Source organism: Embiotoca jacksoni, unplaced genomic scaffold (assembly GCF_022577435.1).
Source record: "Embiotoca jacksoni isolate LCO1_2020_lvr unplaced genomic scaffold, fEmbJac1.0.p SCAF_11, whole genome shotgun sequence".
NCBI lineage: Eukaryota > Metazoa > Chordata > Actinopteri > Embiotocidae > Embiotoca > Embiotoca jacksoni.
Window position 1 is genome coordinate 1,080,948 of NW_027185241.1, and position 26,205 is coordinate 1,107,152.

A 26,205-nucleotide genomic window follows, 5' to 3' on the forward strand; every position below is an offset into this window, starting at 1 on the left:
TTAAGAATGAACATTTAATAGTGCATTCATAACAGTGTACGTCTTCATTTGTTTGTAAACTAAACCCACATAAATTTCCAAATCATAAATATTCTTGAAAATTTCATGGACAATCTGTCTTTACTGAAAACACACATACAGCGGGTGGACATATTACTGGGAACACCTGACGATATAAAGCAATCCGACACAAAATACGTCACCAAAAGAGGTCACAGTGTTTAACCCCCACACCTCTCAGACAGTCTTAAGTAGGTTTATTGCTGGGTTGTTGCCGTCATTGTGTCCGACCCCATGTCCGATGGTGTCTTGTTGTGTAGTCTGCACGGGTCCGGTAACGCTGGCCTGCGACCAGCAGGGGGAGACGTGGCTCAGAGAGTGAAACTTCCCAGTAACAGACCGGCATTCACTCTTGTCGGTAGCAGCTTCCTCCGACGTCTTCACCTCCAAAACCCGCTGCACCTCCGAGTACACGCGCACGTTGTTCAGAGTCCGGGTTCCAGATGAGGGCCCCTCCGCCCCCTCAACCCCCTCCTCAGCCGAAACAGCGCCTCAAACACAGCAGAAAACATTCCACCGCACCGTCTGCTCAGTAGCTTCGCTCGAGGGTTTAGCAGTCACGCACGAGAGGTCAATAACGGTTGTGCTCGTCCGTCGCCGTGACGATAACGTCCATCCAGATCCGCATGGACACGGCGTTGGAAGCCGCCAGGAAGAAGAGACGGTCGTACGTCTTCACGCAGAACGTCAGGCTGGGCCGCGGGGACTGGAGGGAAGGGACACACGGGGGGGGGTGTGAGAAGTCGGGATGAAGAAGAAGCTTTTTTTTTTTGGGGGGGGGGGGGGGGGGGGGGGAATAAAACTGGACGGGTTTTCCATCAAGGTGACTGATGTGTTCAGGGTTTAATCTGTCAATGTAGAGGCTGGAATGCTTTCATCTGAACACAAGGGTTTTTAAAAGCATACTATTGGACAGATAACACAAGATTTTTCTTAAAATAGTTCACTTGAAGGCGTTTTCTTTTCTAAATACGCTTCTCAAGCTTTTCTGAGAAGCAGAAGAACAGACTTGTTTCACTTCGAAATAATTCTTTGTGATGTTTTCATTGGAAATCCAAAATGCTTTTTTTTTTTTTTTTTAATAAACAAACAGCAACATATTTTCTCAGTTTCTAAAGAACTAATTGCATTAGTGCAGATTGATAATTAGCACTTTCACACAGGTGAGATTAATGCGAAGAATGAGACATTTTGTCCAAGATTTTTCTTCAAGTAAATTGTTTTACTTCCACGTGTTGAATAAAAACAGAGGTTTCCTGCTGTGAAATTGTAAACCCGAAGTGTCATTTGATCCTTTTTCAACACCAGAGGCCTGCGAGCAGCAAATAAAGCTTGACTCAGCAGTACTAGTGTTACCGAGGACCTGCCTTTGATTTATTGTTTTTAATCCCGTGTTTATGTCACAATAAAGGAGTTGCGTTTCTGAAACGGTGTTTGAATCTCACGAGAAGCGGAATATTTATTAAAAGGATTTAAGTTTTGGCCCTCCAAGTCGTTTCCAGTGTTATCATAATAAATGTAAAGACGGTCGCGCGTGTTGGTCCTGAAAACCCATTTTGAAAAAAGGTTGTTCTAATTCATAACTTGGTTACACGCCAAGTCAAAGACCTCAGGCTGACTCTCCTCGCCCTGATAAAAAGGCGGGCAGCCGGAAGTCCAGCTGAAAGTACATTTACAATTTGTTACCGTATGGATTCGAAGTCCGGAGATTTGTCAGCAAGATGAAAAACTCCACAGACTTCAAATTGATTTTTCAGGTTGTGTGATTTAAGAGAACTCACAGAGGTGGCCGTTCGTAGATGGTCGTAGTAAACTTCTTCTATGGCCTGGAAGTAGATGACTCCCTTTAGCTTCCTCTCATCACAATCTGCAGCAGAGGGGGAGCCAAGTGAGAAAACAAAAAACAAAAACCCTGCTTACAACAAACTTATTATGACTAGATCAAACTAATCAAGTCATTAATATTTATTGGTGTTTTGCCATTTTGATTGAAGTATTTTAGAGTCCATATTCTTTCCATGAGCTTCAATAAACGGTTAAAGCAGGTCGCTCGATGCTTGGAAACAACGTTCACGTAATTCTCTGACAGGCCCGACCTCCCTTCAGTGAACGGCTGCGACACACGGAAGGCTTTTTGCATGCATGCAAACACACACACACACACACACACACACACGCACACGCACACAAACAAACACACACACCCCGCCCCTGCAGCCAGTCTAACCTGTATAGTAGGCTAGTCGTCTGTGGTCCGTGTCGAACAGGAACCATCTCTTCTTCCAGGTCTTGACTCGTCCCCCTCGCTTGGTGAGGAAGCCGGCGCAGCGTCGGGACGTCAGCCGCAGGTCGGTGCAGCCGGACACCCCGTGACCCAGAGACTCGACGTGGGCCCGCAGGTCAAAGTTCGGGGACATGAAGAGGGCGAGGCTGCGCTGCTGGAGGGACAAGCGGAGTGTCAACGTGCTCCAAAAGGAGCGGCCCATTTTTTTCCATGGAAATACAGGAAACGCTATTTGCATCCAGTGGTTCCTTTTCAATGGTTCCACTTGTTTTTGAGTCTCAAACGGGGCCTTCTGTGATCATGATCCCGGGAAAAAAAGAGTTAATTATACCGTCTAAAAAAAAAAAAAAAAAAAGAGGCACAGATAACCGATTTTAGAAAGATGAGGCATTTACAAGGGAGGGAGAGTTGAATAAAATAGATGCATTATGGGAAATGCTTTGCAAGTCTTCTGATATAAGCTCCAAACTTGAAACTCGGCTACTGCTGCATCTGTTCCTGCAACTGCGATACTCACAATCTCTTAGGTTTTCTTTGAAGTAATGCAAATATAACAGTGACATTTAGTTTTATTCTAAAATTGAACATTTGAAGCGGACATGCTGTAATTTTACTCTCTCCACTTATTATAACCGACAACATGATAATGATTAAAGCAGAGGGACATTTTAATTAAATAAAAACAGATCTAAAAGAACTGTGGACAGCCACTAACACAGAATTGGCAACACTCACATTGCATGGTGGGTAATGCAGGCGTGACGATTTAACAGGAAAGAATGCATGAAACAAAAAGCATTTATACGTTTTGTTGCATCAGTTTGAATCATTTCTTTCAATTGTCCATCGCTCAGTGGAATAAATTGAGAACGTGTTTTTTCAAGGCCTTTAACACCGATTTACATTTCATTTATACCTCTGATGACTTTGGGGGAGAACTGGCGTTTGGTTGCTCTTCATTCTGGTCCTTTGGTTCCTCTTCTGGTTCTGGACTTTGAGGGGTCTCCGGTTCTGGTGGTTCTTTTTTGGGAGAGCTTTGTCTTCTCTCCTCCAACAGCAGCCGCCGCCGCCGCTCTTCCTGGATGCACACATGCATCAAAGCGAATTGTTAGCCATGTATATATTAAAAAAAAAAAAAAAAAAAAAAAAAAAAAAAAATGTGTTGACCACAAGTAGTAACACAAATAAGATGAGAGTGATGATCCGCTCAAACACAGCTGGATGCATTCAAAACACTTTTTTTGGGGGGGATATAAGCATCCGAAAAAGGAAAGCTGAAATCAACACATCCCTTTGATTCCCTTCCTAGTTTGAAACTCTCTAAAACCTCTCGGTCGTACGGCTGCACATGTTTCAGTCTTGGCATCTGCCAATGCTGCAGACACGCAGTCCACACATCTGCCGGCTGTTTTCTTGGACCGTCATGTGCGAGCGGAGTGGGTGTCGGTGGTCGGACAGCCATGTCTAATGCAGCGTGTCGCTGACGATTAGAGGTGTCGGCGAGTGTTTCCCACGGCAGGTGACTCACCCTCTCCCTGAGCAGCCTTTCTTTCTCCACCTTGGCTTCCTTCAGTTTCTTCTCAATCGCCACCAGATCCAGAAGACATGGGCTGCGAGAGGAAAAGAAAGATCATACAATATTCACAACTGGGGGAAGAAGAAGAAAGAAAGAAAGAAAAAAAAAAAAAAAAAAAAAAAAGTGAGAATCTGTCATTTACACAGGAAGGAAGCAGTAAAAATAAACGAGACAAAAATAAATCAAACACGGAACGTGTTAATCGGGCTCAGTACAAATGTAGAAGTTAGGTTGTCGGCAGCGAAGACTGAAGAAGTGTTTGAGGTCAGATCGTGCGTCCGACATCATGACGTTCTCCCACAATCTAACGCGCGTCTGAACTTTTACATGACACCGCATGTACAGTCATAATAATGACACGCATGTAACATTAAAATGTATGGTTCGATACATGTATTCGTATACGTGTCAATTTAAAGCAACACAACCACCTCAACTTACATTCAACCTCATCTTGTGCTGCTGTGCGAGATTTGTGAATGTTGTGCTGTTACTGACCATCTCTGCATCCTGTTTACCCCCATAAACACAACACTGTGTACCTAACTGCTGCTGCTGCTGCTGGGAGTTAGTCCAGAGTCGAAGCCCGTGTCGACTTGTTGATATTGTTTGTCGCCAGATCAAAAAATGATAAAATAACTCGAACGATAACTTTGGTCTTAATGCGAAGTTTCTGCCATTTTGTACGTATTTCCGAAACGTAATAATAAGATTGGACTTAAAATGAAATGTTTACGTGAAATAAAACTCCGCCACCAGTTACTGAATCTTACTTGGAGGTTAAAACATCCATTCGGACCCCAAACTGTGGGAACACAGTTATTTCTACGATTTCTGGCGCTCTTACTCTTGTATTTACCCACAAATAAATTGCTTCAGATGGTGTGGGTTAACAGTCGGGTTGTTTACAATCTGACGGAGCGCTTTTCTTAGCCACATTAGACTTTAATGCAGTGATGTGTCACTTCATCCAGTACAACGTTCATCGTAAGAAATACGTAAATGCTGGCCGTGAAGTGAACCCGATGGCTAAGTGGTCGGGGTGTGTGTCACATGGGCTGGTGTTCACACAGCAGTGTATTGTCCGTTTTCTGCTGTGCAGTACAAATATGAGACAAAAATGTTGAAAAAAAGAAAAGAAATTCTGGCCAAAACTAAAACTCTGGATTTAATACACTCGATTTGCACTAAAAGCCAAATAAAACCTTTTCAAAAACGCCACACGTCTCATTTTCTGTGAGCCACGGTACAAACACTGACAACGCGTACCCGCTGCGTGGAAATGCTAAAGAACTACCCGAACTTCTTAAAGAAAAAAAAAAGAAAAGAAAAAGAAAAGCGCATCGAGAAGCCGCTCTTCTTTTCACTCTTGCAAAAGCGCTCATCAAACGAGCGGAGGAGAAAGTGACCTGGCAGCGCGGGAGCTTGTTGCGCTGTTGCACGGAGTGAGGAGCCCGCCGCCGTTGCTGGTCCCAGGTCTGTGCCCGTTTCTGAGCCGTTGGGGGCTGAGGGGGGAGGTGAACGCCTCGGGGGTCTGGCTGTCTGGGAGCGTCCTCACCAACCCTGAGAGCGGAAGGAGGCGGAGAAAGACACACGGGTCAGCAAGCGCAATACCTTCACATACAAGATGTGGCGTGGCTGAGTATCAAGATTGCTAATTCGTATTACATCAGTAGTTTTCGGGCTCCGGCATTCGGGAGGAGACTTGGAGAAAGCGAGTAGAAGGACAAACACCTGGGCAAGACTTGACATGACCTCGCAGATCAGGCTACTGGGACAGAAAGGTGTACGATACAACAGGAAGGAGATTTAAGGATTAAGTATTAAGTATACGGCCCCTTCTCTGGCTCATCCAGCCGGTGCAGGCAAATCTGGCTTTCTACGGACAAAAGCCCGCCAGCTCCACGGACGCACCTTTGATTTGACTAAAAGGGCGGGAACTGAACAAACAGTCTGACAAAATGAGGACACGAGTGCAGAGGGACGCCGTTTATTGTTCTGCATCGCAAACCACTCGGCTGAAGAAAGAAAAGAGGGCTGACGGTAGCTCACCCTGGGCCGAGAGCGGCCTGTCGGCCAGGCGGTTGTTGCGATGCGAGCTCCGTTTTCGGGGCAAACTGGTGCATTCTTTGCACGGTTCCTACAAAATAAAAGACATCGGAGTGCAGTCAGGATAATCTGTGTGACACACATTTAAACAGAATCAATGTCAGCAAATCATTAAGAATTTAAAGGACAAATGCCCCCCCCCAAAAAAATGTTCCTTCCAGCCTCTCGACTGTTCATCTTCTGAGCTTTTAAATGATATCAACAGAATATCTTTGAGTTTTGGACTGTAAGTCAGGATAAGATAAAATAAAATAAAATAAAAAGGCTTTTGAAGGTGTAACCTTGGGCTCCAGGAAAGTTTCTTTCTCGCAATTTTATGGAATATACAAGTGATAGTTTGAGCGTACATTGAACAGAATAAATGATATGAATACAATTGTTTGTTGCAGCCCTCTTGTAAACATATGTTGTATCCATGGTGACAAGCTGCATACCTGTGGAGGCTTGTGAATTGTCAGAGGAGAGAGTGACATCATGCAGGGAGTTGAGCCGGTGATGTTCGACCAATCAGTGAGCGGCTTCTTCTCTTTGAGAACCTGCAGGACCAGATTCAAATTGTGAAATTCAGTGACGAAGACGAATGACTGCAAATACGAACGGCTCAATTTAACCGACTGTAGCTGCGGGGGAGGTGACAAACACAGGGACTAGATCCCCCCCCCCCCCCTCCCAAAAAAAAAAAATGCTGCTGCATTAGACATACCACATCTGTCTGAGAATGAAAACGACGCACCCAAGAGGGATCGTAATGAGTTAAAAAATTATCACAGCCTCACTATCTTTCCCTGGAAGCCTCCCTCCCTCCCTGCTTGACTCACAAACACATGAGCAATTCAGTCACCGCATGCAGTCTGTTGTTTAACCCTTGTCTTTCTCTTTCACAACTCCTCAGCAGCACATGCTGACAGGGAACATGTGAACAGGGAAGTCTCACTTACTGATCTTTAGATTTTGTTTCCTCCCTCCCCCCAAGATTTAGCAAATATCCAGGATGAGTAAATATCTGTTAAAAAAAACAACTTCCTATGTCCTTTTGAATTTTGCGACAGAATGATCATTATCAGAATAAATCTTTCCCACGCAATCTCCTACACAAGTTCATTTACCCAAAGACACAACCAGCTGTCACCATTAAAGTTCACTACACATCTGTCACGACTGAACCACATCCTGCGCTCAGTCACACACACTCGGTCATATTCTCCGACACCGTCTTGTCTCTCTCTCCTCTTCTGTGCCGCCGCCGCCGCCGCCCCTCCCTCCCTCCCTCTCCCCGTTCTCTCGGCCACCACAGCTGATGAACCAAACACAAAGTCGGTTTTCTAACAAACACCATTTTGACGCCCCTCGGTCACGGCGAATTATTTCGAGTGCTTACCGCTCGCTGCGAGGATGTGAAACTTCTCGCCTCTCTTCTTCCTCGCACATCCACACGCGCTCACATGTACACACACATTCACGACCGAGGCACCCTCCCTCACATTGCTTTACTCCTCCCTCCCTCCCGTCTCGCCCGCCCTCCCTCCAGCTGGAGTTAAGCTCTCCTCTCTCTCTCTCTCTCTCTCTCTCTCTCTCTCTCTCACTCCCTCCCTCCCTCTCCACATCGGATTTGCCTTTTCCTCATTCTGATCTCGTCTCCTGCTCATTTTTTTTTTTTTTTGCTGGCTGCGTGATGACGTCCAGCAAAGTTGAATTAGTGACTGAGCAAATCAACAAGTATTCATAATAAATACAAATAAAACAAAGCAAGCGTGGGCTTCATTCAAACCTGTAGCCAAGTTGGAGTTACAGGACAAAGTTACGTGACATACTGAGGATTGGCGGCTGCATCTGAATCCTTCAATACTCAATATAAAAAGGGACATTTTTTTAATATGTTGCATCAGGTGAGAAAATCAAAAGAGAATTTGAAAAACTGCGCGGTCATCTAAATTGACCTTTTCTCCCGGTCTGCATGATGCACAATGTGAAATGTATCTTGGTCAGTGACCAATGATCGTAAACTACTTTTTTATGTGGCATTATTGGACAATTGAAGTCAGGATGCTTGTGGAAAAAAAAAAAAAAAAAAAGATGATGCATCTCAGCAGTGTTGTTCTCTGAACAAGAAAACGTGTCCAAGTCCCACAGACATTTGGACAATGCTACAAAAGGGAGACATTTCAGACACAGTTTCATTTACAAACAATGTGATACTGTCGTACCACTTTCTAAAAGTTAGCTCGTTAGCGCAGCTGATCTCAGGAACCAAACGACTAAATTAATTAGCTCAGTAAATGTGCACGAGTATAAAGTTAATTCACCTGTTCACAGATGCCGGAGACACAGCAAAATGTCAGCATTAATGTGGAGTTGTCTTTTTGTCACCCTGACGAATTCAAATCTAATTATTTTGGCTCTTGTTTTAGCTGCGCTTTGGTCTTCAACAGCTCCTGAGAGAAATATCTTCTTTTTCTTTTTTGTAGCTTTTAATGGTCTCCACCAGCTGGTCGCTACCACTGTCTGTAGGCCGTCTGAGGCTGAGGAAGTAGCGTACAGTGGGTATATTGGAGTTTTTTTTTTTTTTTTTTTAAACTCAGAAAAAGCTGCTTTCTGTGGCCTAAAACGAGGCTGATGAGAGCAAACCGAACCAGTGAAGTTGCCGGACGTAAAACCAAAACAGTGAGCCGAAAGACTCCTGAGGGGATTCACCTGATTATTTTCTGGAGGTTTGTCACGACGAGCACGTCGCGATTTTTCACACAACTATAATGTATTCAGCTTGACTTTAAGAAAATGTTCAGCTGTCTGAAATGACTCCCTTGTTCACTCCTTATACAAGACACACTCCTTAGTAGGTTTCTCACTGCGGCACACAACACTGCTTTTACTGTAAGGCCCAATATGGAGCATGAATGTTCCACTAAACAAGGAGGGATTTCAGAAATGGTCTTTGTAAATTTATACTCAAGTAAAGACAAATTACACCTCCTATTTTTGGACATTTTAATGGATTTATACAGTGATTTCAAACGCTTCAAACATCTTATTAAGAGCCGCTTCCTCACTGTACCTTCAGCAAGAAGTCAAACAACGCTTCCAGTTTTTTTTAATTTTATATCAGACACGGGCTAAAGAACAGACCACTAGAATAAAATACTAAGGACAATAATAAAGTTTATTTGTAACAGTAATAGGAGTAGTATTAAATAATATACAAGAGAAATGAAAACTTTGACGGAGTGAATTAGTGAAATCCACAGCATCATAAATCGTTCTTACTGTTTGACTTGTGTGGATGAGCTCCCGCTTCTCTTTCCTCAAGGTGTTCAGCTCCTTCTCCTTCTCCCTCTCCATCTCCTTCAGCTGTCGCTCCAACTGCTGGACTTGCTCCTGGAAAGGAGAGTAACTCCTGTCAGCGTGAACTGTCCCATGGTTTCTTCTCCTCGGGAGAAACGTCACGTGCTGCGGCCGATTCATGCGGCTGGCCTGAGTTCGCTCAATTCTTTTCATTACGCCGTGATGTGATATCGAGTAAATACCCCAGAATGCGACGGGGCCTGAGCTGGGTAGGTCTCTTCAGCCGAGACGCAATGCAAAATCAAATGTCCAATTTGCAAGTCAATGAGAGGCACGGGAGAGAGGGGCGCATGGCAACGGGGCCGAAGGTGCAACTCAAAGAAATGACATGAAATCAGCTCGTGAGGGCAGTAAAGGTGACACGGTGAGAAACGGGAGATGAGCCGTCTATCGTCTGCAGCTGAGTCAACCGGCATCCCTCTCGCACAATCCCCGTCTTCATCTCCCACTTTCCCCTCCTCCTCCTCCTCCTCCTCCTCCATACTGGAGCTAATAGAGGAACAATCCTTCATTATTTTCACCATCTATGTTTTGTCCATCTATATTTGTGGAACCATTCAGCTGAAAAGCAGCTTTTAGGAAGTTCTAATAAAAACAAAGATCGCACACAAAAAAAGGACAGTTCTTCTTACTCGTTGTCAGGAAAAGTTTGAAATAATTTGCGTACGTTTCGTTACACAAGAGGTTTTACTGACCTTTGGACGCATCGGGTGACAGAAACGTCTATCAAGATTCATTGCGTGTACCGTTCTAGCCAGGTTGAAATAGCTCAACAACTACAGCAGGGAAAAACTCTGTGTAAACACTCGTGGTCCCCAGAGGATGAATCCCCCTGACGCTGGCGAAGCCTTGAATACTAGGTGCATACTTGGTGAATACTAGCTATGTAGCAGTAGCTCCACTACCTGTTACAGTCTTCTATAAAAATCTGGTTGAAACATTCGGCTTTCAAGTCAGCGTAATCACGAGGTCAAAGTTTCTGTTTGACCTGCAAAATGAATCCTCAACGACACAGCGTTTGGCTCAGACTCAGCAGCACCCGGCTATGATGGCTTCGGCAGAAAATGTTGCACCGAGCGGATAAATTGACGACGAAAACACGCACCATGGTTGGTGATCTCTAATGTACAGCAACAGAAATGAAAGAAACAAACGTGCTCAAGTCCATAAATCACAGACGGAGTACACACCGGGTGCCAACGTTTCAACAGTTGGTGCCTCGTTGGTGTTGCGCCGTAAATGTATGATTTAATGTACGAGTGCCGACACGTTTCAGCCCTCTTCAACCTGAAGAGTTCGACTGTCTCGCATAGGATTCATTTGTAAAATGACAATCCTTGTGTTGACTTCCACAGTAAATCAGTTGGACAATATTTTTTTGTCTCAAGTGCAACTAATCAAGCCACGTCTAGTCACCATTTGTTCCCTGCACATGCCTCTGCTTCCAAAACAGTCTGAGTTCAAGATGACTGCATTGCAGAGATAAATGTTTTAATTGCAGCTTTTCTGTTCCAAAAATGCATCCATTAGAAAGCATGATCATAAAGCTGCGTTTTATCTTCCCATCTTCTTCACTGTTGTCTCTTCATCTCTGCTTTCACTGTTTCACTCTTTGGTCTTTCGCCCATGGTGGCCTCTGATATAATTAAGCTTCCTGTAATAAAGTCATGTGACACCATCAGAGCTAAAAAAAAAAAAAAGTCCACGCTTATGTCACGGCATGGGGGGAGGGGGAGAGGAGGAGGGCAAGTTTGAAGTTGAAAATAACAACCATGAACTGTAACTGTAAAGGCAAGAGAATGTGCCTCCATGTGCGCATCCTCACACGCCATCTAATGTGGTACTTAGTCCGTCACGGGCAACGGGGAAATAATTACACTTTTTACTGCGCAGCTCAAAAATACAGTCAGAGGAAGATTTATAGCTTCTTTTTTTTTTTTTTTTTTTAATCAATGTGATTATTGCAGGAGGAGCACACATTTGTGGCTTTGAAGTTCACTTTCTGATCTGCCCTCTTCTTATTTGATCTCTCTCTCAAAAAAAAAAATGAAGAAATACATTTCAGCAAAGTCTAATTTGGAAGAATGGTGCAAAACATTTCAGAGAGAAAAGCACAAAGAAACTTTTTTCCTCACAAAAAAAAAAAAAAGGAAAACAAATCTTCTTCAGAGTACTCTTCACAAAAGTGTGACTTTACTTTGCTCTGTATTTGTGTCCGGGCGTGTTTTTTTTTTTTTTTTGCAACGTAATCCCATGGGATTTCTTAGTGTTTGATGTTCCTGTTCATTTGTCCACCTGCTCTGACGTCACATGTCTGCACCGAAGGGTGGGGGTGGGGGTGGAGGGGTGGGTGTAAACACTGCCACGAAGCACATGACGCGCTGATAAGCTGCAAACCCGTATAACACGTTAAGGAGCAGCTGTGAAATTCTCTGACAAACTCCCTCTGAGACTCTTTGTTTACCTGAGCGGCGCTGGCCGCACGCCGCTGACACGACAGTTCCTTCTCCAGCTCGGCTTCGATCTGTCCCTCCTTCGCTCGGTCCGCCGTGCTCTCGTCCTCCTCGTCGATGCCGCTCTCTTTCTCCAGAACACGAAACTCCCAGTCCTCGAAAGCCCGAACCGCCGCCTCCATCGCCTCTTTTTCCTGCAATAAAGACAACAACAACAACAACAACAAAAAAAAGCCCTCACGTAAACAGTTTTCTTACATCTTTCTATTTCGTAGGTTCAGTATTAAAATGACTCGGATTTACAGACGCAATAACTCATTTATAATTGCGTAATATGAGCTTTAGAGTTGAATAACAAAGCATTCATCCTCTGGAATTTTTCCGCGCTAAACTGTAATAAACTCCAGAACTGAAATGTTTAGTCAGCGAATCAATTAGTTGACAGACACAGATATTACTTAGTTCTGGATTCCCAAATGTGTGAATGTTTGAATTTTGGACTGCAGGATGAATAAATTAAACAACCATGAAGATGTTACCTCAAGCTTTTTAAAATTGTGACTGCCATTTTCTGATATCTTATAGACCAAAAAACCCCCGAAATAATCAGCAGATGTTGCAGCTTTTAAGAGACTACATTAAGATTCCAGCATGCAACACTTGGCGTGTTAATCCAGAGTTTATTATCTGACCTCACTTCAAACCAGTGCGCAAATATATCGATTTTTCTCTTCAGAAATTCTTTTTACAGAGTTGTTTAAATTGTGTGGACATCATTTCATTGTATATTTGTATGAAAACAAAGCTGGCAAAAAAAAAAAAAAAAAAAAAACTTTTATTAAACCTTTTCATTACAAAAAAACTAGGCTGACTATAAAACATTGCTGACGCCTTGTGCAAAATCCTAATACGCAAAGAGGAAAAGAGAACTAATTGAAAACAGACTTTGTTTCTTTCTTTTTATTCCAGACACATGCTGATGTTGCTTCAACATCTGCGGTACAGAACCAAAGACTGAAAACAGTTTAAAGACAGAAGGCATCAAATCTGACCTCATCGTTTTTAGTTCCAAGAAAACAACGTCTGGTAACCGGTGGTACTTTTTCCAGTATTAGCACTAGTTTAAACAAAATAAATGAAACAATCATGACTTGTTAGGAAGTGAAAGTAAAAACTCTAAAAGCCTCTTTGTCTCATAAACCGACGACTCGCTCTCTTCTCATCTCAAATCCTCTTGTTTGTGTTCATGCGTGCGGTTTTCTCTGTGAAAGCAACTCGTGCCAAACCTGTTTCTAAAAGCCCTTTCCAAATAAATCTGACACGTTAGAACAGACGGCAACAACCTGCCGCTGGACGGCACCAAAACCTATCCTCAAACAATGCTTTTAAAACAGCATTGTTCCCGTCCTGTTCCGTCACATTCACAGAGAGAACACACATCCTGCGTGGAAGTTCCTGAAACATTGACACATCAGGTTGAACAGGTACTGAACAATCACACGTTGTGTAGTCAAAAAAAAAACACAACGCGTGTACCTGTACAGGAGTCAGTCACTGATGTCTACACACCTGCCAGGTGTCAACACAGCCGGCCGAGTACCAGTTGCAGTTATAGGTCACATTTGGACAACTGCCGTCATCAGCGCGCTTTCAGTAACGTCCTCAGTAAAACAGCTCGGTAAGATTTAGACACTTGAAGAAATAAAAGCGCCGAGTCGATGTTTTGGAACTCTCCGGCACGTCTTTTATCAGCGGGATGTACAACCCGAACCCTCTCGCAGCAGGGAACAGACAACGGTCACAGAGATGCACAAATAATCGTAATAAAATCGCAACTTCCGATTTCGTGTCTCCGCGCGATCTCCGTTTTGAATGAAAACAATTCTGACGCATTTTCATTCGGGACATCAGCCGCATCAAAAGCAAGCGCTGAGTGAGAGCGAGTGGAGAAGCACACGGCCGAAAGGCAAATCTCAGAAAAGAGATCCAGTATCACGCGGCCTTAAATGCTCATTTCATTACCGGTAAATGATTCCACTTCTCTTCTAATAAGTTTTGTATTCTGATGTAATCAAAGTGCCCCATCAATTAACTTCCAGGAATCTCATCTGTCTGGTCACAGCAACACTGATCAGTTCAGTTGTTCGTCTGTGTTTGTGTCAAACAAATTCTCAATAAAAAGTGACCACTGTTGCAGACGTAATGACGATGCATCTGCCAGCTAGTTTTGTAGAGGTTTAGACAAACATAGCAAAAAAAAAAAAAGAAAAAAAAAAAAATGTAATGCATCAACTTTAAAAATTGTCATCGATCCAAGTTTTTTTTGTTTTTTTTTAAATTTAATTTTGTTTTATTTCCATCCAACTGAGAAGGTCAGACACTCCACATCCACTCACCTGCTGCAGCTGCAGTGTTAGCTGTTCTCTCTGACTCTCTGGCTGACCGGGGATCAGTTTCTCTTTCTCCTCACACCTCCTCCTCAGCTCCTCCACCCTGCGTCTCTCCTCCTCCAGACTCTCTTGCTCCTGCAGATGTAGACGCGGCAAGAAAAGAGTGAAGTGAGAGTATTGCCACCAGCGCACTTTGAAAAGCAAAACAAAGACGGACTCGGAAGAGAAAGAAGTGGGCGGTCCGGCGGCTGAACGGTCGGAGAAAACACCACAATCAGCAGGGAGTCTCCGGTTTGTTTCCCGGCCAACTGGACTTTTACTGTACGTCACGCCTCTGCTCTTTTTGCACACATATTCTGTCTGTCTACACTGCACCATCTGAATGACGGCAAAAAATGCCCAGAAACAAAACAAACAACAGTGACGAGTCTATTTCACAACTCCGTTTAGTGACGACGAGAGACATTAATCCTAAAAGCAGTTCTGCATCAGAGCCGACTTATCACCGACGCGATGTTGTGTGGACGTTAGTGGACCGTGACCGAGACCACATGTCTTCTGTGGAATCCTTTGAGTCGCGTTGTGATTGCAATCCCGACGCCGGGCCGTCTAAAGTTAAATTAACACGTTGATGGTCTCCAAAAAGAAATGCTGGTGGTTCACGAAGACATGATATGAAAGATGAAAATCACAAATACGTAACAGGTAGCGGTGTAAGCACTTCAAAAAAAAAAAAGAAAATAAAAAAAAGGTGAAGACGGCGTAGAACAGAAAACGGTGCGTTTTACCTTCAGCGTGTCGTCGTGTTTGTGCGTCTGCCTCCGTCTGGCCTCCTGCTGTAGAGCCTGCAGCTTCTGTGTGTGTCTGTGCAGCTGCTTGGTCTCCGTCTGCAGCTCTCCCTGCAGCAGAGCGATCTCCAGCTGGAGCTGAGAGGACAGGAGACGCGACCGAGCTGAATCGTTCTGACCGGACCGTCAGCAAGCCAGAGACACGCATTCCTTTAACGTGACTTGTGTTGGCGTTTGGAAAGTGCAGCATTCGGCAGAAACACTGATTCATTCTAGTACTTCTTTGACCGCTGTTTTTAATTTTTTTTTAATTTTTTTTTTTATCATTTGATAGTTGCCAGTTAATCTCCTTAATTGTCAAAATACGTTTTCTGTTTCAGCTCTAGTTCATTCAGTGGTCTGCAAAGCCTTGTGAGCAGAACTGTGCTGAATCAGCTGTTTTCCCTGAATGTGCCTGGATAATCAGTTGTTTACGTCTAGCGTATCGTCCGGGCACGCTCACCTCAATCTTCAGTTCTTCCTTTTGCTGGTCTATCTCTATGATTCGCTGCTGGAGCATTGAGGGCGATGACAGGACTTTCAGCGAACCCATCTCCAGTTTTTTGATGCAGGACTGACAGAAAAGGAACAAAGAGCAGACAAAGTTCCCACATGCGAGCTGTAAATCAGTGAACAGTTTATTCTGGGGTTGATGATTCACATTTTTTTTACTGCCTATAGATGATTCTTTCTTTCTCACGTGCAACAGAAACAGAGCAAAGCCCGACGCACCACTGCAACCCCATCATCTACACGGCTCATCAGCTTACCTTCTCGCTCTCTGTGCTGCTACTCTCCGTGTCTGACTCCGCCCCTGAGGAGGCGGGGCTCTGACCTCCTCCAGCCACTCTGGTGATCCACGGCGACCGCAGAGCCTGCTGCCACTGGCTCCTCGAGTTTTCCATGTTATGTTGGGGCATTTTCTGAAGGCTAAAACAGGGGAGGCAGTTAATAAGAGCTGCAGACACACGGGGCGGGAGGTGGGGGTGAAGAGATATTGAATATTGTGGTAATCTAATCTGCTGCTCGGGTGAAGGCGTACGAGGGATCAGGTGGCAGTTCACCGAGGGGATATCTCAGCTGAGTAATGACAGCATAAGCACTTTAAAAACAGAGAAATCCCCCCCCGCCCCCCCCCGGCTTCCAGAAAACGGTCTGTGATGGAGGAAAACACCTTCTGCTTGGATGAGGAAGCAGGAGTGAAAGAGGGGAGAGAACTCAGGATGTGGGCTGTGGTTTGCGGTCGTGTTTCAGGGTCTCTCTCTCTCTCTCGGTGAAGGTCTGTGGGAGCGTGCGGACACAACGATGACACGCAGCAGTCTGGTCTCATTTCAGGCTTTGATGTGCATCAGCAGCAGGACAGTATATGAAAGGAACTACATCAGAACAGACTTTGATTGCACAGCGATGTTGTACTTTTTTTTTTTTGTTTGTTTCGTCCGTCACATTCATGCGGATTTACCCGAGCAAATATCATTATGTAGAGTGTTTACCGTGCTCCGCAGCGAAGCGCTTCCCAGCATTAGGTAATATGTCACCCTCAAGGCCTGTATTCTCCGGCTCTCTTTGTTCTATTTTACCCTTTCACCCTCGTCCGTGCGGTCTCTCTTTACACAAAAACATGCATGTGTGCACAGAGCAAAAGCAATTTGTGGGAAAATACTTTTAAATTCCTATTGTCCAACCTTTTCCCACCATCGTCCCTCGCCCTCGGCGCCCTCTTCCTCTCCCTCCATCCAGACCTTATTAGGCTGCGGGGAATGCGGGCTGAGTGGAAGTACAGAGATAACGACACAGCGGTGATACGAGTGAAGGCTTCCGAACGACGAGTGGCGCACTGACGCCCTGAGAGGATGTCATCTTTATTGTAGTGATACCCTGAATGTGTAAAATGCAGTATTACGCGCGTCCACGGATGTAGATACAATAATGTAACTATCTGAGCTTCTTAATCTTGGTGATGCGGTCATACAGGCTCTGTCAGTGATGAAACAATCACTTACTGTTATCAATATAATGCAGTAGAGTAAAAGAACCCCACCCAGACCTCAGTGCTCTTATTAAATCAAACGAATTAACACCTCTGTAACAGTGTCAAAAAACCCTAAATATTATAGGTGTCATAAAAGTCATTTTTATACTGTATTTTGGAGAATCTTATATTGTATTGGACAGCATTAAACTATACTGGTGTACCTAATAAAGTGCTCAATAAGGGTTTAGACGACTCACCGTTCTGATTTTCAGAAACATGCCACAAGTTTGTTTTTGTAAAGTAGTTTTGTTTAAACAGCGAAATACTGCTTTTATGTCACAGACAGCAAAAAGTTCTATTTCGTGTTGAAAGACGATGCAGATGAGTGTCGAAAATAAAAGCAGAGAAAGTGAAAATGAATTTCAGAAAGTTTGTTTCAGATCATGCGAGAGTCTTGCTGCGTAAAATGCATACGATTTTACCAGGCAGCAAGTCATTTTCATGAAAATTGCCCAATATCTGTTGAAAAGCGATTACAAAAAAGGAAGATTTGATACCCACAGCATTAAAGGATTCTACGATACGTGATTAGTCGATACGTAAGGCGTGCGCGCGCGCACACACACACACACACACACACACACACACACACACACACACACACACAGCAGTATGTCCTTGTGCAAAACGGAGACAGCAGAAGAATCCATGAAGGAGAATGCTGCTGCGCTGATCATTTGTCCCGCTACTAATAAATTCTGTTGTCCCCTCTGACCTTCTGTTCTCCTTTAAAAGCTGTCAACTTCTAAGGAAAACAAGGCAGAGAAAGTTCACAGTCAGTTACGTCATCATCCAAACAGACTTCAGGGCAAGCGTTTGACCACAAACTAAAGTCCAGGCTGATAACCTATCGATTCCGGAGCCGAGAGAGAAAAGAGGAGAGGATTCAGGAGTAAAGTCCATGTGTACATGTTAACACACTAGATAGTACAAATGCAACAAACAAACAAACTCAAAGCCCTGCTGAGACAAGAAAAGAGTGAGGTAGAGAGAAGAGCAGCAACTATGGATACGAAAGACAGAAAAAAAAAATATCAGCAGATGTAGGAAAAAAAAAAAAAAAAAAAAAAAAAAGAGGGCAAAGTTCACAGATGAAAGAAGAAAACACAGTTTTGTGCCCAAAATAATTGGACTTGATTGCAGGGAGGGGAGCGCCCCTGGAGAATAAGATAGCAAGGAGGGAATGAACGCACATGCAGTTCTTCATCAAGTGTGTGTGTGTGTGTGTGTGTGTGTGTGTGTGTGTGTGTGTGTGTGTGTGTGTGTGTTATGTAAAGACTACCTAGAGGGCACACAATACATAACTCTCAACTCTTACGGATCATAGAAAAGGAAAAAAACGAATTATCAATCAGATCAGCAATAACCTGCAACAACTGACTCGCTACAACACAACCCGAAGCAGTGTGTGTGTGTGTGTGTGTGTGTGTGTGTGTGTGTGTGTGTGTGTGTGTGTGTGTGTGAGAGTAATGTATACTCAACAAGACAACAAGCTGGGAGGAGAAGAATGCTGCTGGTGTCATATTATCTCACCGTGCGCTCACATCAGCCAAGTCTTATCACTCGTTCTTTCACTGCGAGGCTCCACCGAAGCTTCAGCTCATCTCCATTCACAACAGCTGTGTGCTCGATCTCAACTAATCCACGTAGGAGTCAGGAGTCGGGAGTCTTATCTGTTATTTGAACCAGAGAGTGTTTGGTGTAGTGAAGGTATTACAGCGCACCGCTTGGCCCATATGGACGACCTGAATGTCACGCCTGCATTACCTGCAATGCAACTCGGGTCTCACCGGTTTGGTCAGAGATTCAGGAGCGTTGCTATATGTTAGACGCAGTTCGTGAAGCTTTGAGCGCCTAGTTTAAGGCGGGGATCAGAAGCAGGGTACAAAGACGTGGTGAGCTCACTTGTATCAGCTCTCTTTGGAGCGTAAACTGCATATAAAAATTGATGTAGGCTCTGGTTCTGAAAAGTGAAGCCAATGCAGAAGTCCATAAAAGTCCAATACCACTGATGGCCACCAGGGGTGGCTTCAATAGACTCCCATTCAAAAAGAACCAACTTCTTTCATGAACTACAAAGTCAATAAACTTTCTACAAGTCATGATGGATTTCATTGGCTAAAGTCACTCCCTCTGATCAGTGTTATGGTGGTCCTTATGGAAATAATTCTATAAGTCATTAGTTATTAGGCCTCAAAGAGAGGTATATTTGGCTGCGTGCGTGGTTGATTGACATGCCTAGGGTGCAGTCAGATTGCCGGTATAGGTGGGAGGGCATAGGAACCTCCGGTTCTCTCAGGATCTACGAATCGAATCCACCTACCCTCCCCACCTCGTCCAAATACGGTCACTTCTGGCTCCACAAACCAAAGTCATGACACCCAAAATGCCAGTCCGGACTCACAAACCAATAAGTGACGTTACGGTGAGCTTCCACTTGCTTTGGATCCACTAAAGACTTTAATACAGCTTCTATTATGTATGCAGCAGTATCTCCCCATGAACTGTAAACAGACCCTGACGCGTAAAATCGTTGGGAGTTCCCCGTTAAGTCTGAAGCCCAGGCGGAGATCGTCTGGGTTATTAAATCTCCGTCCAGAAGCACAAGATGGCATGACGTAACTGTTTTCAGTGAATCATTAGCACTCTTTATGACAGTGAACTGCCCCGTTACCATGTTCTGTACTCTTCCTATGTACAACTGCATATCTGTCTTAATGTTAGGCATGTTGTCAGGATGTCTCTGATTAATCCGGCCCTGAAACTTGAAAACAGCCCCGTCCTGAGGTTTTATTGGAGCTTCCAAATCAAGGCAATAACGCTCGCACACCAACGCCCTGAAATGACCTCGTCCCTGTCTGGACCTCTCGTCGGCGACGGGCTAAAAAGGGAAAAGTGGGGCTTAGCAGTGTGTACACAAAACCATAAAGTCGACACCGACAGCGGCGATATTGCAGCGGCTACGTCCAGGACAAAGGGGCTCTGACGACGGGCCGCTCCGTGTGGGTGTGAAACGCCGACTACGGGCCCAACTTTAGGGGGAAAACACGTCACACGTGGGAGCGCGTGAGCACAACTGCCCTGTAAAGAGGTGCGGCGGCGCACAATGAGAAATTAATCCACAGAGGCCGGGCTTACGGGTCAAGTCCCTCAGTTCACTCCGAACGATGACTGTGACACGACACGGCGATGGGGTTTTCTGCTGCATTGAATGAAATAATGTAGCAGGGGATACCAAAGCAATCAGTTTCTAAGACATGGATTATTGTCCCGTTTGAAATACACGTCACAATGACAGAAAACTCAAGCGACAAAACAAGCAAAAATGATCGAAAAAGTCAACACGCGTCTGTTAATGAGTAACTGACAAAAAAAAAATTGTAAAGTGAGTGTACCCAGCTTTGTCACGGACTAATCTCTGGGTTACTGTGCACTACAATTGTAAACAGCAGACCGGGTGGGTGGGTGTGTTTTGAAGCAGCGCAGTATGCGGACCACTGATCTCACCGAAAAGTTTTGTTTCAATTAAATCCGGTGCATTTTTTTTGTCCACGTTTACCCACAATTTGAGCTTCAGCAGGTAAAAGGCAAACAGGCAAACAACACTTGGTTGGATTTTACCTGACGAAGGCCGAGACATTTTGCATGAAGCCGGTACAAGTGATCAACAGTGTGTGGGAGTCACGAGCCAACGCATCTGTCTATGCAACTTTCAAGAGCAGGAAAAACCTTGCAGCAAATGTTCCAATTAAATAAAACTTGCACTGACTAAAAACAGATCCTCTTGCGGTTTCCGACTTTCAAAGGATTGAAGAAAAACTGCAGGACTCAGCGAACGTTACTGTCATGTTCGGTTTACGATCCTCGATCCTTTTAGAGGATTAGTAAATTGTGAAATCAGTCAGGCCTCCCATAATAACATACATTCACTGCGACCTGCGCGGCACAGTGGCATGACACCGACCGGAGGGGAATACAGATTCGAAACAAATGCTGCTTTAGTTACTGTCAGCGGCCGCCTCTCATCTGAAGCAGGCATGAGACCAAAACCAGCTATTAAGCCTCGTGAACTATAGTGGGACAAGTCGCATATTCTTTTTATTGGCCATGATTACAGGCTGTGGCTTCTACCAAACAGGCCAAATCTGCAGGCCTTAAAGCTTTCTTTTCAATAGCGGGCCTGACATCATCACATCACTATCGAATGCACACAGTGTTTCCAGGGAGCACAAGTCATTTTCCCATTTCTATTGTCAGAATGGAGACACAGAAGTCCCTCTTTTGTCAGTCCGGCCCCTGCAGCAATCTGTCCGTCACCACAGAGAAAACAACTCATAAACTCCTGCTCACAGTTTAGAAGAAGTTCGGTTGGAAAACTCTTCGTGCTAATTGGCTTCTGCTGGATTGCGACGGCTCCCCGTTTACTTCTGCCGCCTTAAAGCGGACCGGGAAAAAGACACAAAAAAAAATCGACACGTTCTAGGACGTTGCAGGAAAGAGCACGCCGTGATCAGAAGGATTAAATGCTGTGACCTCTCGACCTGCTGCATGTGCCCCCCCCCCCCCTTGCTGGCTCGGCGCCAAGCAACAGGAAGCTGTCATCGCAGTACAAGTTAGTGAGCAGGAAGAGCAGGTGACAGCAAAGAGCGCTGGCTGTCATCCAGCTGCTACCGGGAGGAAAAAAAAAAAAAAAAAAGGGACAAATCCTGCCCGACACCCGGGTGGCAACACGTTACATTATTACATTACATTTAGCGGACGCTTTTATCCAAAGCGACTTGCAATAAGTGCATTTCAACCACGAGGGTACAAAACCCAGAACGTCTGGGCACACGTACGACAAGACCACTGCTGCAGCTAGAAAATGCCAACAACATAGGCCTCTGCCTTCTGCGTCGGGCGCTCGAGGTGCTGAAAATGAACTACGAAGGAAAAAACAAACAACTTGAAGTCACTTAAACGCTGTAAAAACAAAGCCAGTGGTATTGGACGTTGCTTCTGTGGGACCGTCGTGTTGTTTCTTGCCGGGTTTTTCGACATTCCGGCGGAAAATTGGCTGGCACGCTGACAGTTTGAGACGTTTTGCAGTGACGACGACAGAAGCTTTATGATTTGAAGATTTTTCAGCAATTTCAGTCTTGACTTACACGCCAGGTTCCAGCGAACGTCCGGCAGGATCGAATATCAGTCTTCTCTCGAAGTTTTGATAAAGAGCGAGACACATTTCAAGTAGAAAAAGATGATATGGTGTCTGTAGCTAAGCACGGCCGCTGTTTGATAGGTTTGAATTCAGTGCCAATTTCATAATAATACCTTTTTCTATTTTTTTGCGGGGAATAAAATCTGTTTTTTTTTTTTCATTTAAGAAACCAAAAACAACTTTCTCTGATGTTTAAAGCTGTCTGAATAACTCAAATCAGAAACCGTCGAACCACAGAAGACAGTAGGACAGACTATAATTTTGACCATTTCCTGCCAGTTTTGGGAACCTCAGTTTTCTGTTCTCTGACAAAAAGTCATTCGGTACCAAAAAAGTATTGAGGTTTTTACAGTTTAAATTGCCTCAGATGATCAGAATTACAATGGATCCTCAATACATGTTGTACTGGAGGCTGCAAAACAACATGCAGTTCCACTTCAGCTGTCTGCATTATGGATGTGCCATATCGTATCGTTCATGGCAATATTGTAATTTTGATGATGATTTAAAGAATTCACCTGGTGATGATGGAAAAAAAATTCTGACTTGTTGATATCATGACATCGTGTGTTTTCGTATTGTTAAGTATATTGTCGAAGAAATATCAGGATATTATTTTAAAGCTGTATCGCCTACCATTATCTACATTATTTTTCCCATAACATGTTTTATTCATTAGTAGATGCAACAATATAAAGCCCGTTTTCTGAAGTATTGAAAGGCACTCTGGGAGATGTAGGAAGCCAGTTGAAGTAAGGAGCGCCAATAAAACACAGAAAATATCAGCGCATTGTAAATCTATAGCCCTGCTGACAAAATAAGGATTTATCATTTTACACTCTTTTTTTTGACATTTTATAGACTATAAACAGATGAAAAAATGTATTTGTTAATCAGCATTGATAAGAAATATCAAAACCTGAAAATCACAGGTTAAATAATAACATTAATGCTTGCTGGATTCGATTTAGCCGTCTTCGGGTCCCAGTATCGTGAATATAATTGATCAGTCACGGTTTACCGGGACACCCGAGTAAAACATTGTTAATGTTATTATTAACACCTGTGTTTTTCTGTAAGTTCACAGCCGCAGCACTGAAAATCACAAACTGAAATGTAACCGAAGCCAATACGTTCATCCACCTGCAGCCTCAAACAAAAACTACGCATTAAAAAAAATGTCACTGATGCAAAACCCGAAATACTGAAATGAATAAACAATATGTAAGAAAATATTTTTGGCCAGTTACCAATTCCCCGCCCGCTACAGTGTGTGAACGGCTGGACCTGCACTGACACACGGATTCCTTTGGCCTGAGTAAGTCTGTGGGAATCGTGATGCAAGACAAGATAGATCCATTAATGACAACCTGCGGGACAGGATGGCTCAGACACAGATTTGTCCAAAGGCAGTCAAAACAAGTGGTGTGTCAGACAGAGGACACGCCAAAGGCAGAAGTCCCCAGACAGCAAATCCCTCACGATCCTACCTCAGCCTGCCCTCCCACCCACCCACCCACTCTGTTTACCCTCCCAGTGCTGATGGAGGGAGAAAAGGCCACATATCCCAAGGTCATTTTACACAAAAGGGGAATTTATGTAAACTGGAGTTATTGTCATGGGACAAGTTTTTTTTTTTTTTTTTTTTTTTTTTTTTATCTCAGGGAAAGTTACTGAGAATATTTTCACAGATAACACAATTTGAACTGCAAAATTGAGGTGAAGGAGTAGGATGAGAGATTATGAAGAATAAATAATAAAAGCCTGGCCATCTTATTATAAGTTTCAAGCAAGAAGGCAGCAGCATTGTGAATGCATTCAACATCAGGAAGCAGTTTTCTTCTTTCGTTTTGAGTGCAAAGATAAAAATAAAATAAAAAAGAAGTAGATGTTAGGTAGTCAACAGCAGAGGCACTTCTAAAATCGTCATGACAGGAACACCTCATTAAATGTGTGAAGCTGTTTGTTTGTTGTTTTTTTTTGCCTCCTGTTTACCGCAGCTCGACTGCACCGGCGCGGTGTTTGTTGGGAGGTCTGCTGACTTGACTCGGTGCTCAATAAAAAAAAAAAAAAAAGGGGGGGAAAGCGAATTAAAGGCAAACAAACAAGTCTTACCTGGAACAACGTGCTCCAACTTCAACGACAAGGAGACGTAGGTCTTCTAATTCATAACGTGGTGGAAAAGCCCGGGACAAAAAAAAAAAAAAAAACCAAGAGAAATGAAACGCGAAAACTGTCCGCGAGTCCTTTCAACTTTTTTTTAAAAGCTCATTTCACCTCTCCGACGCTCGTGACGCGTGAAGTCGCTTCGACCTCGCGAGTTGTTTGACAGCCGCGGTATCTCCCGTTTTCTTGTAGTTTATTATTATTATTTATTTTTTTGTTTTCGTTCACCTGAAATTCCCCTTCAAGGAAAAAAAATGACAGGTCTGCGAGAGCGGCTTGTCGGCGTCAAACAGGTGAGACGAAGCTGAAAGCATGCGGAGGAGGGAGGAGGAGGAGGAGGGAGGAGGAAGGAGGGCACCGACTAATTCAAGCGTTAGGGGTTGCAAGCGCTGAAACTAACAGCCCGTATCTCCTCGCTGTCAACAAAAACTCGTCCGCCGCCGGTTTCTTGTGCCGCGCAGGCTGCAGAGTGAAGAGTTTCGGTCAAGTCCGGCACCGAAATGGGATTTCTATTCTGGGAACTGACGGAGTTTCCTTTTCGTGGAGTCATCCGGGCTCACTGCCAAACGCAATGTGAAGTTACAGGCTGCTTAAATACTTCCAACAACAATCTCTGCCGTGGGAATATTATGGTGTTACAGTGAAACAGACGAGACTGAACTTATAAGGTCGTTTATTTACTCACTTTTGAGCAGCATGGCCGGATTCAACTCCCAGGAGGGCGGGGTGGGTGGGAGGGGGGGGGGGGGGGGCCGGGGCTCAAGCATATCTAGGCCTCTCACCCACCAGCACTTTATTAATAACACCTCAGCAATATAATACAGCACCTCTGCCATACGTTCTAATTTTACAAAACTGAATTTTGTTGGCGTTATCGGTAAGGGGGTAATTCTACTTTATGTTTATCATTAAGAGATGGCGGCCGTACCAACTGCGTTATTATGAAAAGTGCTCCCAATATTTTGTCCGCCCCGTTAACGTAGGGCCTACATGACATAAAATGTAAACAAAAACTGAAAATGTGTAGGCCTTAGCTATGTAAAAGTAAGAGTTTATGGCATAGCTGTTGAATGGATTGCACAGATGTTCCTAATAAATGGCTCAATTAGTGTAATTCAGTTTTTATATTTCCCAAGGCGCCAAAACATCACACGTTAGATTATTGGTTGTTCAGAAAGCGTTTTAGTTGTTATTGTTGTTATCTCGGGCACCAGCTTGACAAAGGTGAATGTTTGTTCATTTTTTTTTTTTTTTATGTTAGTAGACAAAAACAAAAATTATTTTAGATATGATCAAATACAACACAATACAGTAAAACACAATAAATACTTGGGTTTCACCGAATAATAACTTTCAATATTTTCTAACGTCAAAAACACTAAAGAAAATCAATACATTATTAAGAAACTACAAAAATAATGTAATGTATTGATGATGGAGGTAACTGTTGTTTGAAGCCTCACTGGAGGGCACTTCTGGTCTGGATTAATGCTGCAATGTTTGAGCTATAGTTGAAGCTATATCTGAAATCTGAAAGTATTCTCACCAATGAAACAAATATCCTTTTTTTTCCTGTGTGTGCAACACAGGAATCATGAGCTGTGTAATACAGCCAAGTCCCTAAAGGAAAATAAGGAGCCATTGAGATAAAAAAAAAAAAAAAATGATGACTTTCAAGGCAGTAGTGTACTTACTACAGCTAGAAATCTTGCGACCTAACGGGTATGTACACATTTAAAGTACTCTAAGAACCCTTGTAAGTCCCT

The 26,205-nt window shown here is 43.8% G+C and overlaps 1 protein-coding gene across 3 annotated transcripts; it reads right to left on the minus strand.

Annotated features, from left to right (window-relative positions):
• Positions 1-13: 13 nt before the first annotated feature.
• Positions 14-25,148, minus strand: phldb3 (pleckstrin homology-like domain, family B, member 3). Of its 3 annotated transcripts, none has more exons than XM_069141354.1 (15): positions 25,125-25,148; positions 15,809-15,968; positions 15,502-15,612; positions 15,000-15,137; positions 14,218-14,346; positions 11,833-12,015; positions 9,291-9,401; positions 6,464-6,565; positions 5,973-6,060; positions 5,330-5,483; positions 3,873-3,954; positions 3,261-3,422; positions 2,288-2,498; positions 1,842-1,927; positions 14-766 (listed from the first exon to the last, which is right to left on the minus strand). In XM_069141354.1, exons 2-15 carry the CDS (start codon positions 15,956-15,958, stop codon positions 632-634), a joined length of 1,842 nt encoding a protein of 613 aa, XP_068997455.1. In that variant the 5' UTR covers positions 15,959-15,968; positions 25,125-25,148; the 3' UTR covers positions 14-631. The 3 variants fall into 3 exon arrangements, with proteins under 3 accessions (XP_068997455.1, XP_068997463.1, XP_068997446.1); XM_069141362.1 differs by lacking the exon at positions 25,125-25,148 and adding an exon at positions 24,389-24,942 and having other exon boundaries at positions 2,288-2,495; XM_069141345.1 differs by lacking the exon at positions 25,125-25,148 and adding an exon at positions 24,389-24,942.
• Positions 25,149-26,205: the final 1,057 nt, after the last annotated feature.

Excerpts from the sequence above, each read along its gene's own strand:
- phldb3 (XM_069141354.1), bottom strand. The coding sequence starts at position 15,958 with ATGCCCCAACATAACATGGAAAACTCGAGGAGCCAGTGGCAGCAGGCT. Across the intron at positions 6,566-9,290 it reads TCATCCACACAAGTCAAACA|GTTCTCAAAGAGAAGAAGCC; the intron begins GTAAGAACGATT and ends CTGGTCCTGCAG. Across the intron at positions 2,499-3,260 it reads CTCCCCCAAAGTCATCAGAG|CAGCGCAGCCTCGCCCTCTT; the intron begins GTATAAATGAAA and ends TTGTCCCTCCAG.